Genomic DNA, 12,673 nt, shown 5'->3' with positions numbered 1-12,673 from the left:
GTGTAAAGGCATCAGATTCCCTGGAACTGAAGTTACAGTTTTGAGCTGCCATGTGGGTGCTGGGAATTGAACCCAGGTCCTCTGGAAGAGCAGCCAGTGCTCCTAACCTCTGAGCCATCTTTTCAGCCCTGTCTAACAGTTCTTACTGCCCTGGAACTCACTCTGTAGGCCAGACTGGCTTTGGACTCACAGAGTGAGCCAGTCTGCCTCTGCTTCCTGAGAGCTAGGATTAAAGGCATGTGCCACCACACCTCTCTCTCTCTCTCTCTCTCTCTCTCTCTCTCTCTCTCTCTCTCTCTCTCTCTCTCTCTCACACACACACACACACACACACACACACACCCTACTTCAGACAGGGTTTCTTTGTGTAGCCCTGGCTGCCCTGGAACTCCAGTAGACTAGACTGGCCTTGAATTCATGGAGACCCACCTGCCTCTACCTCCCTAGTGCTGGGATTAAAGACACGCACCCCCACCACCTGACTAAAGGCAAGCTTCTTTTAATAGAGGAGGAATTAAGTACCAAGAGTGCTGCAGGGTTTGGAGCAGAAGGCAAACATGGAGACTATGAAGATGTGGCCTGGGATGGGCCTGGGAGGGGGTTAAGCATGGTAGAAAGCACCTAGAACAACCAGGGCCTGAGAGTTCTGACTTGTACTTGCATCAACAGGGCATCTTGTCACTGGTCTATTTGTGTGTGGAGGACATTTTCCAGCTCATTAACTACTACAGCTTCAGCTACTGGTTCTTTGTGGGGCTTTCCATCGTGGGTCAGCTTTATCTACGCTGGAAGGAACCTGACCGGCCTCGCCCTCTCAAGGTAATCCATTTCCCTTCCCCTACCTTTGTTCCATTTAGTGCAGCTAGAACTGCTGCTGCAGGAATCTTACAAGAGTTTATTGTACGTCAAGCATAGTGGCATGTATCTGCAATGAAAAAAATCAAGGGTTAAGCTGGAGAGGTGGCTCAGAGGTTAAGAGTACTTGATGCTTTTGCAAAGTACCTGGGTTTGATTCCCACCACCCTTATGGCAACTCACAATTGTCTGTAATTCTAGTTCTAGGGGATCCTCTGTGGGTACTAGGCACACATATGTGCAGGCAAAACACTCAGACACATAAAATGAAAATAAATAAATTGTTAAAAAACTAACAACAGGGGCTGGAGAGATGGCTCAGTAGTTAAGAACACTGATTCTTGAAGAGGATTCAGGTTTTCCGGTTCCCACATGATGGCTCACAAATGTAACTCCAGTTTCAAGGGATCTAGTATTTTCTCATTTCCTCTGGTACCAGACAGGTATGTGGTGCACAGACATACATGCAACAAAACACCCATATGAATTAAAGAAACAAAAAACCCAACGTCTCTAGGAAAGAAAAAACCCCAAAACCCACAAGGGTTGGGGAGCTTGGCAGTGGTAGCATGTAAAGGCCGGTGAGCCAACAACTCCACAAACAGCCTAGCAAGGATTGGGGATCCAGCTCAGTGGTGTATCCTGTCTTGCACAGGCCTTGGGTTGGATCTTGAGCAGTCTCACCCCACTGCCCTAAAATAACCAACAAACGATGGTAGGAATTGGTGGTGCCTGCATGCGGACAACAGAAAGGAGGCTGAGTACTGATGTCCGGCAAGTGCTATACCACTGTGTTCTACCTCCAGCCCTTCAGTGTTTTCATCTTCAGGGGATTAGGATTATCTAGGCTGTCAGCAATTCTGAGCTGGGTGTAGCAACCCGTGCCTACAATCCTAGCATTCAGGCTGAGGGAGGGTCATGGGTTTAAGGCTAGGTTGGGCCACAAAGGGAGACCACCTCCAAACAACAACCAAGCGCACGCCGAGCTAACTCCGGGTTGTTCTCTGTCCCTAGCTCAGCCTTTTCTTCCCCATTGTCTTCTGCCTCTGCACCATCTTCCTGGTGGCCGTCCCACTTTACAGTGACACCATCAACTCGCTCATCGGCATTGCCATTGCCCTCTCAGGTTTGCCCTTCTACTTCCTCATCGTCAGGGTCCCCGAGCACAAGCGACCTCTCTGCCTTCGCAGGATCGTAGGTAAGCTCTGGATCTCCCAGTTGCTCAGCTACCTCAATAGACTGGTTTTGTTTGCCATTTCCTGCAAACCTAAGCTCCCAAGTCCCCCTTACCACAACTGGTATCTTTTTTTTTTCTCCGAGACAGGGTTTCTCTGTAGCTTTGGAGCCTGTCCTGGAACTAGCTCTGTAGACCAGGCTGGTCTCGAACTCACAGAGATCCGCCTGCCTTTGCCTCCCGAGTGCTGGGATTAAAAGGCGTGCGCCACCACCGCCCAGTGTGGTACCTGTTTCTAATCATATGGCTTAGCTTGTTTCAGGCCCAGCCCCCTTTGGTGCCGCTGAACTCAGCCCCCTGAACCTGTTTCTAGTTTTAACTCAGATTTCTCTTTGTAGCCTCCACCACACGGTACCTCCAGATCCTCTGCATGTCAGTTGCTACAGAACTGGATTTGGAAGATAGAGAGATGCCCAAACAACAAGGTCGCAAGTCTAAGTAGAGCTTGGAATTCTGAGATGTGGACAAATGGGTGCTTCTTACGTCCCACTGGCCAGAACCTCTTTGGAGGTACTCCATCCAGGAGCCCAGTCTCGGCAGCTTCAACTTTGAACTTGCTTTTGAGGGATGAAAAATAATTTATTTGTTTTGCTATGTGTTGTTTCAGACTTCATAAAGGGATAATGCAGACTGTGGCAAGAAGCAGGCCACTTCTGGGGCCTGGTTCTGGAAATGCCTGGGTGTGCCTACCCACTCCTTTCCTTCACAGGGACCAACAATGCTCCAAACTTGTCTCCTTTAGAGGGACACAAAACTGTCAAAGTTGCAAAACAATAAAAAGGTTATGTTCCTACAGTCTGAGTGACTTTTCTTTACTTAGTAACTCTGGGTGCTTATGCAGTTTAAAGACAGATCGGAGATGAGTCAACTTCTCCCTCAGGAGCCGGCTGCCAAAAGGTTATAAAGCCAATTTTTATAAAAACATGTGAACTGTCGCACTACAATGTTATAAATGTAAAAAGCTAGCGCATAAGAACTTCCCCTTTTCTTGTGTGCTGCATGTGCAGAGGCCGGAAGACACTAGGTGTCCTGTCTGTCACTCTCCACCCTATTCCCCAGAGACAGGGTCTCTCACTGAACCTGGCGCTAGCCCAAGTAATCCTCCTGTCTCCACACCCCACAGAACTGGGATTAGAGATGTAAGAACAGGGCCACGCCCAGCTTTTCACGTGGGTGCTGGGGATTTGAACTCCCACCTGCTGAGTCATTCCCCCTTCATTCTTCCAAATCACCACTCAGAATCCCAACACACCTACTTCTTAAAGAAACTGTATAGGTAATCTTGGGGGGTAGGTCAGGAAACATGGCTCAGGGCTGGAGATGTAGGGTCGGTCCCCAGTACAAGAGACCACCACACAGTCTTGCCTATCATCTCTACAGTGCAAACGCAGATGCAGACAGACAACGTGGGAGGCAGGTCTGAGCTTTGAAGCTCAGGTTAAAACCCAAAGCTCCTTCCCAAGAGCAAGGGTGAGTGAGGTTCTACCATTCCCCTTCCGTGTTTAACAAACAAGAAGCCCAGACAAGACAGACGTTTACTAACTCTGGATGAGAAGGTGCTTCCTCTCTAGTGCTCTTTATACACAGGAGGAAGTCTCTTCAGTCTGTGGTACAAACAATTTTTAAAACGGACACTTCCAAATCCTGGAGTTCCCAGGTTTGGGGCGAGGACACAGCATCAAGTCTGTGTGCAGGAGTCCCTGAAGATGCGGTTCTTATCAGAATGAGCACAGGACAGCAATCAGCCGAGAGTGTCCTTCCAAGGCTTTGACTTGGGCTTGCTGCTGCTGCTGTCGGGGGTGTTGGGAGGGCGACTCGGATCATGCTGTAGCAGAGGGTTGTGGGTGAAAGTCTGTCGTAAGGGACCTGGGAGAAGAGAGAAATCTCAGTCAATAGAGAGAAAGAAGAAATGGAAGAGACTCGAGCCTGAAGGGCTTCCTCACCTCTGGCAGCCAGGTCCAGGTGTTTCTGCATTCGCTGTTCACGCTCTCGGAGTTGATGTGCCAGTTCAGCGTTCTTCCAGCCTGTGTGAGGAGAGTTCTCTCATTTTCAGGCGACTTTCTCCTGGTCCTGACCGCCCATCCCCTTCCTTTTTGAGAAAAGTCTCAAGTTCCATAGCCCAGGCTGGTCTTGACCCACTATGGAGCCTCGGGTGGCTAGGCAGTGCAGTCCTGCTGCGGCTCCCTTGCTGGGATTACAGGTTTCCTCACCACACCACACTGCCTGCCCGCTACCCCTTACCTGTTTTGAAACTCTTCAAGAAGCCTTCCCGAGGAGGCAATTGGTCAGGGTCGTGTTCGACACGCTGGGGGATTTTGAGCACTGTGCGCACAGCTGGAATCCGGAGGCAGGCCACTTGGCACAGGGAGAACATGTTGGAGGAGAGCCAGTACATGAACACTGCCTGCGTGAGAGAAGAGAAGATGCTCAGAGCTCTGTCGAGTCAGCTTGTTCAGAGGCACTAGGCGGAAGGACTTGGAAGCAGAACAAAGCCGTTACCTACCGAGGGGAAGTGGATGGTCACGGGCAAGACCACTAGCGGCATCACTCTGATAATATTCCTCATGAACTGGAGGTCAGAGCTCTGCATGCCCGTCTCTGCACCTAGCTGCCCGAAACGGGTTGAGGAAAAGAACAGTGAATTCCAATCTCTCACCCGTCAACTCTACTCTTCCAGGGAATGGAAGGTACATTCTGCATACCACTTCATCCCTTCTCCCGGTTACTGGCAGGTCTCACACTTGGCTAGCCCCAGCTTACCTCAAGGACACCCCACATTGTGGCAGTGACTACCAGTGGCAAGATGTAGATGGGATCAGAGACCGTGAGATCTTGGAACCACCAGAGCCCACCTGTCTGTAGGCTGGGCACAGGCAGGTTGGCCATCTCTCTCAAGGCAATAAAGAAGGAGATGAAGATGGGGGCCTGTTACAGAGGATAAACAGTCAACACATCTAACGGGTACTTTTTCAGGACCCCATTACTAAAAGCTACGCACATCACCGTCCCCTGCTTTTCTGGGGATCTTGGGACATGGGAAGCAGGACAGAGCTTACTGGGTTCAGGATGGATAAGCTCACCTGAGTGAGAGGCAGGATGAGCGGTCTGAAGAGTTTAATGTCATGCTTTTTCTGATAGCGTGTCATCTCTATGGTGGCCCTGTAAACTGCGAGGGGAGGGAAATGAGTCACTGGGTTGAGAGTGACGTCAGGGAAGGTGAACAACTTCATCTTGGGCCCATGACCTTTCCAAGGATTTACCAGAACCGCCCAAGTGCAGCACCCGCCCCTCCCCCACAGCAGAATGCCTCCCGTCAACGGTGCTTCTCTCCCACACTTGCCCTGCGGCCGACTCACACGCTGCCTGGTCTCCTGCCAACTTGGCCTCTCTGATTTGGGTGGAAAACTTCTGTATCACTGGCATGTGGTTGTGGATCTTGGCTGCTTCTCGCTGGCCCTTCACAATCAGTGGAAAAATGAGGCAGCGGGCAACGACTGTACCTGGAAAATACAACATGGGCTTGGAGCGAAATGAAAAGCTGCTGCAGCCAGAAGAATGAAGGTTTCAGGTCCTCACTCTAAGTCTTATTCCAGTCTTTTCCACACTGTGGCTGTCACCCAAGGGGCCCAGGAGTAAGGACAGGGCACACCCAGCTCTTCAAGGCTCAGACTGCTGCCATAGAATAAAAGTTCAGCATAACTTCTTTAAGCAGACAGGCAGGGATTTTTTTGTTTCTACCGTCCGCCAGCAAGCAAACATTCCTTTTGTATTTCAATAGGCTCCAAACTTTCTATCATCAGTGGAGACCCTTTCCTCAACTGTTCACTCAGATGAAAATACACAAACGAAGTCACTCTTGATCAAGGGAGAACATCTTCCTTACCTTTACCCTGCTCAGCACCTCTGCAGAACTGAGTCTTAGAATGAAGTATGATTTCATTTTCTGAGACAGGGTCTTGGTGTATACGAGCTGGCCCTACACTCATGAGCCTTCTCTCTCAGCCTCCCTACTGCTATAAGCACAGCTATTTGCCATCATACCCAGGTTAGAACAAAGCTGGCCAGTCACTTTTACAAGTCCCTAACGTAGTAACCCACCACATTCTGGTGGCTTAACCTTTCCTCTCTCCTTACACATACTCCTGACTACTGGCCATGCCAACAAATACTTAGTTTACGCTATCTGTGGCCTGGGCTAAGAAGGAAGCAAGGACACAAGCTGGAATACCATCCCTGAAGAAGGGTGAAGTTAGGCAAGTGTAGTTAGAAAACAGGAAATTAGGGGGAGAGGATAGGAAAGATTGCCACAAAAGCCAAAGCTCTAGTGTGTCAAATGCAGGAAGACCAACTATGATAAGAAAGATGATTCAGTAATGCCACCACCAGCAGTACACTGAGGTGATCTTAGCTGAGGGTCAAAGACTAGAAAGAAGTGGGCCCACTGGGTCCCTCAAAGAACACACAGGCATGCTAAAGCTGTTTATATACTTAGCATAAATGGAAGGGACTGAAACCAAGATGGTGGGCGTGCTTCTAATCTCAGCACCAGAGAGGCCAAGAGTATCAAGAGTGTGAAGTCTTACTGTCCCATACAAAAAAACCAAGGGGGTGGGCTAGAGAGAATGCTCAGTGGTTAAGAGTGATTGCTGTATTTGCAGACGACCTGAATTGGTTCCCAATACCCATGTGAGGTAGTTCACAACTGCCTCTAACCCCAGTTCCAAGGGATCCAATACCCATTTGGCTTCCGCAGGTAAATGTACAGACTAACAGGCAAATGCATGCATGCACACACATTCATGAGTTTTTTAATATTAAATTTAGTGCATGCATAATAACATTAAATATTTTTTTGTTTTGTTTTTCGAGACAGTGTTTCTCTATAGCTTTGGAGACTGTTCTGAACTAGCTCTTGTAGACCAGGCTGCCTGCCTCTGCCCGTTGAGTGCTGGGATTAAAGGCATGCACCACCAATGCGCAGTTTAAAATTAATCTTAAAAAAAAAACAACAACAACAAAAAAACCCCCTCAAAAACCAAAGGCTTGAGAATTTGGCTCAGTGGTACAGCACTTGCCTCACAGCTGCAAGCTGGCTGCATCCAGGCCTTGTACACACGTGGTGCACAGGCATGCATTCAGACAAACACTCATACATACAGAAAAAAATAAAGTAAAAACAAAAGATTCATTTTTAGTTAATGTGTATGGGTGTTTTGCCTGTCTGTATATATGCCTATGAAGGACAAAAAGGCATCAGATCCTCTAGAGCCGGAGTTAGACAGTTGTGAGCCACGGTAGGGTGTTGGAAATAGAACCTGGGTTCTTTGCAAAAGCAGCTGTGCTCTTAACCACTGAGTCATCTCCAGCACCCCCTTTTCCTGGGTTTCTATTACCTTTGCTAGCTTGGAACTTGTTACATAGTTCAGGCTTGCTTCAAACTTACAGAGCTCTCCAGTCTTTGCTCCCCCTCCTCCAGGGATTAATGGTGTATACTACCACATCTAGCTCAAAGTTGTTGAAAACTCTTTTTCCCAAGACAGGGTTTCTCTGTATAACAGCCCTAGCTGTTCTGGAACTTGGTAGACCAGGCTGGCCTCAAACTCAGAGATCCACTTGCCTTTGCTGGGATTAAAAGTGTGTGCCATCACCATCTGGCTTTTATGACGCTCAGGCATGGCGACTTGAATAAAAATGGCCTCCAAAGCTCACATATATGAATGCTTACTTATTGGATGTGGCACTATTTGAGTGGCATGAGGAGGTGTGGCCTTGTAGGAGTAGGTGTGGCCTTGTAGGAAGTGTGTCACTGAGGGTGGGCTTTCAGGTTTCAAAAAGTGACTTCTCTCTCTTGTCTGCCTATAGATTAGGATGTAGCTCTCAGCTCTTTCTCCAGCACCATGCCTGTCTTCATGAAGACATGTTCCCCACCATGGTGACAAAGGGCTAAGCCTCTGAAACTGTAAACAATCCCCAGTTAGATGCTTTCCTTTATAAGAGTTGCTGTGATCACGGTGTCTCTGCACAGCACTAGAACAGCGACTCAGGTCTGAGCTAGCCTTGAACTCTTTATTTAACTAAGGATGTCTGCATCCCATCGACCTCCCAAGCACTGGGGTCAGAGGAACGCTAAAACAGGGTCTTACTATGAAGCCCGGGCTGGTTTTGGGCACGACAGGCAAGTGCTCTATCACTGAGCTACAGTTCTACACGTAACCTAGCTTCTGAGGATAAAAAGTCCTACTGGTCTCCCCAGGAAGAAACATGACGAAAACAGTTTCAGCTTTGTTTTTTTTGGTTTTTCAGCTTTTCAGTTTCAGCTTTTTTAAGCGCAATGAGAACAGCTTTCTAATTTGGGAGTGTAAGTACCTGACCCAACCTTCTTTCTGCTAAGTCAGGGTAGCTTCATTACTGTTAATATATATGGTTCCCTACTCCAACTCCCGGGTCACAATCAAATAGCTGTATGTTCTGAATCATACATGACACCTAGTTTTCCAATGCTCTTTAGGAAGTAAAGGTTGAATCATCTGCTTTTCTGACCTTTCGCTGTCTGCATCTGTTTCTAATCCACTGACAACTGCCATTGTTGAGGTTCTGCCCCCATTCCCTCTGCCCTCCTCAGGATGCACTCTTACATGTGGCGATGGCCCCCCACCAAGGCAGGCCCAGGTCAACATGCATAAATTCCAAGAGGTTCTGGATGAGCCCCACAGGGGTATAAGACCCGAGTCCCAGCTCAGCAAAGCTCTGCTCTGCAGCGCACTGGGCTACATCTGCAGCTCCTCCAGAAGCCACCTCAGGTACCACAGGAGGGGTGGGGGTAGCAGGAACCACAGGGGGTGCCTGGACCTGTGAGAAAGGAGACCAAGAATCATCATAAGTGGGACACACAAGAGGCAAGGTTCCCTTATACTAACCAGTTCTGGGTTACATTTTCTTGCTTTGACTTCTTGCTCTTCCAGATGCCCAAGGAGGTCTACACATTCCTGCTTTTACCACTAGTATAAGAACTAGAGTGTCTCAGGGTTTCCCCCAGGGGAGGCAGGGAGATTGCTTTTCATGTCCCGCTGCCCAGACTTTGGTCTTTGGAGCACCATGGTCACCATCCTTTTTATATTCTGAAACTACAGCGCTTGGGATTCTTTTCTGTTATTTTGTGCTGGGCACCGAATCCAGGGCCTCACCCACATCTGACAAGTACACAGACCACCAAGTTAGTCCGCAGCCCACAGCTCCTCTTTTAAGTCAACTCAATTTTTTTTTTTTCAATTTCTTTTTTTGGGACGGTGGGGGTGAGTTTTGGAGGCAGGCTCTTGATTGCTCTGCAGCTCAGGCTGGCCCCGTACATGTTAACCAAGAGCTCTATTATAGAGTTTATCCCCAAGAGATGGCTCAAGGGTTAAGAGCTCTGGTGGAGGATCCAGTTTCAGCTCCCAGCACCCTTGTAGCAGGCACACAACCACCTGTAACTTCAGCTTCAGGGTCTCTATTGCTCTCTTCGGGGTGTCCATGGGCACCCAAGATCACATGGACACAGTCACACACATACACATACAATAAAATCAATCTTTAAAAAAATCAACAAACCTACTTAGTCTTCTAAGAAACAGTATTCATAGAAGCACAAATATTAGTATGTAAATACACACACCCATAATCACAGTTCACATTATTGGCTTGCCACCACTCTGGTAATCAGTGTCTTGGATATAACACAAAATTTAAATTAATTTAGTATTATTGTGCATGCATGATGTGGGTAGGCACGCACGCCATGGCATATGTGGAAGTCAGAGAACAATTTTGTGGAGCCAGTTTTCGCTTTTCTCCTTTACTTTTTTTTCCTTTTTTTCCAGACAGGGTTCCTCTGTAGTTTTGGAGCCTGTCCTGGAACTACCTCTTGTGGACCAGGGTGGCCTTGAACTCAGAGATATGCCTGTCTCTGCCTCCCGAGTGCTGGGATTAAAGGCAAGCGCCACCACTGCTTGGTTACTTTTTTTTTTTTTTTTTTTTTTTAGACAGGGTCTCACTATGCAGCCCTGACTTGCTATGTTGTCCAGGTTGGCTTTGAACTCAGAGATCTGTCTGCCTTTGCCTCCCAAGTGCTGGGATTCTAGGGACTCTAACACAACTGGCTCCACCTTTACTGGGGTTCCAGGATTGGCACTCAAGTTCCCAGAGCTGCATTTGCACTGCTGGGCCATCTCACCAGCCCCACAAATTTCTCACGTACTTTCAAAAGTTTCCCCGCCGAATTACTGAGACTCTATTTCTATTCCAAACGGAGAGGCTAATATTATTAGGAACCGTGTGGAGTGTGGAAAAGAACTCTGCTACACATTCCCTCTCTCAAAATGACAAAAACACAGAACAAAAGAAACTGGCCAAGAAGCTGCGCTCCTGGCAAACGTGGGGACTTCTTACCTGGGCTTCTGCAAAGAAGGTGGCAGAAGTACTGATGCAGCGAGGGCTTAGGGCTGTGAGAAGAGCAGAGTGTGGCCGCCCACTACCCAGGCGGGCTGCGACGAGGAGCTCGGTGGCCAGCGGTTTCAGGGACCCTGCGACGCTGTGGAACTGACCGTGTGAAAGGAGAGGGGAACCCCTTGAGTCCCAGCGACCCCGCTGTCCCGCAGACAGCCTGCTGCAGCAGTCGGGGCACTGCAACTCTGCTCGCGCAGTCTGCAGGCCCCGAAGGCGTGCACCGGAGCATGCAGGGTGCAGCCCGGGCCGGGCCCCGGTCTCTCGCATCCCGTTCCTGAAGCCAGGCGACGGGGCTCAGAGGTCAGGGCTCAGGGTCGAAGGCAGCTCCCAGACAGTTAAGAGAAACCGGGCCACCAACCCCTGGACGTAACCCTGCAGCGTCCTCACGCGACCCGAGGTCACGACACGCAGGTTATAGTGACCGGGTCAGCGTCTCCTCATGACCTCAGCTCGGGTGACAGGGACAAGGCAGCATGCCGGCTGTATAGACGCAACCTTACCGAACGCTGGGGCCGTAGGAGGCACAGAAGCTGCCGGCGGCCGCATACTAAACTCCTCGCCATTTTGCAGGGAAGAGAGCTTACTTTCGCGCATGCGCACTTAGAACTTCGACGCTACGGGAGCGGCCATTTTGGAAATGGGCAGGAAGTCTGCCATGACGTCACAGCGGCGAGGGAGAATGAAGCTAAGGCGGTCATATTTGAAGTGGTTAATAAACCTCTATAGGGGACGTGGGCAACAAGACCGCGAAGAGATTAAAGCTTAGAGACGCGGTGGTGACCTCTGTTTAGTGGCAGTGTAAACATGGCATATTTCCCATGTTGCCCTTTATAAATTTTGTAAACCGTAATTGTCCCATGATTTCTTGGGTTAAAAATAACCTTCACGCCTGGAATGGTCCCAGCCATTTGGGAGGTGGAGGCAGGAGTATGGCCAGGAGTTTGAGGTCAATTTGAGTTACCTAGTGTGTTTAAGGCCAGCCTAGACTACAAGAGAGAGACTCTGTCACCAAAAGAAAGCAAAGAAACAAAATCGCCGACCGGAAATAACCACACAAACAGGCAAACCAGAGAAGTCAAAACAGAACAATAGCCATCATATCTGTGCTTGGCATGTTTTTTTTCTCTTGTTCATTGACAATGGATTCTTTTTTTGAAAATTTTTTAATAATTATATATTTATTATGTATACAATATTCTGTGTATATGCCTGAAGGCCAGAAGAAGGTGCCAGACCTCATTACAGATGGTCTGTGGTTGCTGGGAATTGAACCCAGGACCTTTGGAAGAGCAGGCAATGCTCTTAACCACTGAGCCATCTCTCCAGCCCCGACAATGGATTCTTAATGAAAGATAATACTGTAATTACAGACCCAATGAAATTCGAAGGTAGCCTGGAATCTGACAGAACTGGAGGGAAGGCAGCTTCTAGGAAGTTGAATATGATGTCATTGATCTGCTGCTTCGAGCTTGTTATCAACTATTTGTAGACTATTTGTATTCATTGTGTATTTCTTGAAACTGAAAGCCTCCCTAAGTGTAAGGCGAAGCAAGCTGGGCACGGCATCGCGTGCCTGTGGTCCCCGCCCTGAGGAGGAAGCTGTTGACCGGAGATGGTGAGTTTAAGGCCAGCCTGGGTTATGAATAGAGAGCTTGTCTAGAAGAAAAAGATGTGTAATGTGAAAAATAAATTACTTCTGAGAACGGTGGGGTTGATCATGTCGAGTTCTCCACATGCTACCAGACAGGAATTGCTAATTCTCTGGGGGAATAAGGACTTCTTTAACCTTTAGCTGATTTTTTTTACACACAGACACACAGACACACACAGACACACACACACAGACACACACACACACATACACACACACACACACACACACACACACACACACACATTCTCTGAGACCAGAAACAGGAATGGGATTTCTCTGAGCTGGAGTTAGAGATGTTTGTTACATGAGTTCTAAGATCTGAATGCTCATCCTCACCATGGAGAAGCAAGTACTCTTAATCACTGAGCCATATTAGGCCTCTAAATTTATTCTCTAAATTTATTTTGTGACTTTTATTTTGGAATGTGTGTGTGTGTGTGTATACATGT

At 48.4% G+C, this 12,673-nt stretch overlaps 2 protein-coding genes across 8 annotated transcripts in view; one reads left to right on the top strand and one right to left on the bottom strand.

Annotated features, from left to right (window-relative positions):
• Positions 1 to 2,884, top strand: part of Slc7a7 (solute carrier family 7 member 7) — a 48,073-nt gene extending 45,189 nt beyond the window's left edge. For all 7 annotated transcript variants that reach the window (XM_050126214.1, XM_050126217.1, XM_050126220.1 and 4 more), the window contains exons 8-10: positions 670 to 819; positions 1,870 to 2,053; positions 2,428 to 2,884. In XM_050126214.1, coding sequence (XP_049982171.1) covers positions 670 to 819; positions 1,870 to 2,053; positions 2,428 to 2,531 — 438 coding nt within the window. In that variant the 3' untranslated portion in view covers positions 2,532 to 2,884. The remainder of the gene's footprint in view (positions 1 to 669; positions 820 to 1,869; positions 2,054 to 2,427) is intronic.
• A 722-nt stretch (positions 2,885 to 3,606) lies between these two features.
• On the bottom strand, positions 3,607 to 11,195 carry Oxa1l (OXA1L mitochondrial inner membrane protein). Its single transcript, XM_050126225.1, has 10 exons — positions 11,071 to 11,195; positions 10,514 to 10,663; positions 8,725 to 8,938; positions 5,446 to 5,589; positions 5,170 to 5,255; positions 4,850 to 5,014; positions 4,593 to 4,697; positions 4,331 to 4,493; positions 4,033 to 4,113; positions 3,607 to 3,955 (listed from the first exon to the last, which is right to left on the bottom strand). The coding sequence occupies exons 1-10, from the start codon at positions 11,131 to 11,133 to the stop codon at positions 3,831 to 3,833; spliced, it is 1,296 nt and encodes a 431-aa protein (XP_049982182.1). The 5' UTR covers positions 11,134 to 11,195; the 3' UTR covers positions 3,607 to 3,830.
• Positions 11,196 to 12,673: the final 1,478 nt, after the last annotated feature.

This window comes from Alexandromys fortis, unplaced genomic scaffold (assembly GCF_014885135.2).
Source record: "Alexandromys fortis isolate MF-2015 unplaced genomic scaffold, M_Fortis_MF-2015_v1.1 scaffold_258, whole genome shotgun sequence".
In the NCBI taxonomy this organism is placed as follows: Eukaryota; Metazoa; Chordata; class Mammalia; order Rodentia; family Cricetidae; genus Alexandromys; species Alexandromys fortis.
This window is presented reverse-complemented; position numbering and strand designations above follow the sequence as displayed.

What these genes read in the sequence shown, in the direction of transcription:
- Oxa1l (XM_050126225.1), bottom strand. Translation starts at nt 11,133, where the DNA reads ATGGCGAGGAGTTTAGTATGCGGCCGCCGGCAGCTTCTGTGCCTCCTA. An exon ending in CAATGTGGGGTGTCCTTGAG is followed by an intron (nt 4,698 to 4,849) that starts GTAAGCTGGGGC and finishes CGTTTCGGGCAG; the next exon opens with CTAGGTGCAGAGACGGGCAT. An exon ending in CCTGGACCTGGCTGCCAGAG is followed by an intron (nt 3,956 to 4,032) that starts GTGAGGAAGCCC and finishes CTCTTCTCCCAG; the next exon opens with GTCCCTTACGACAGACTTTC.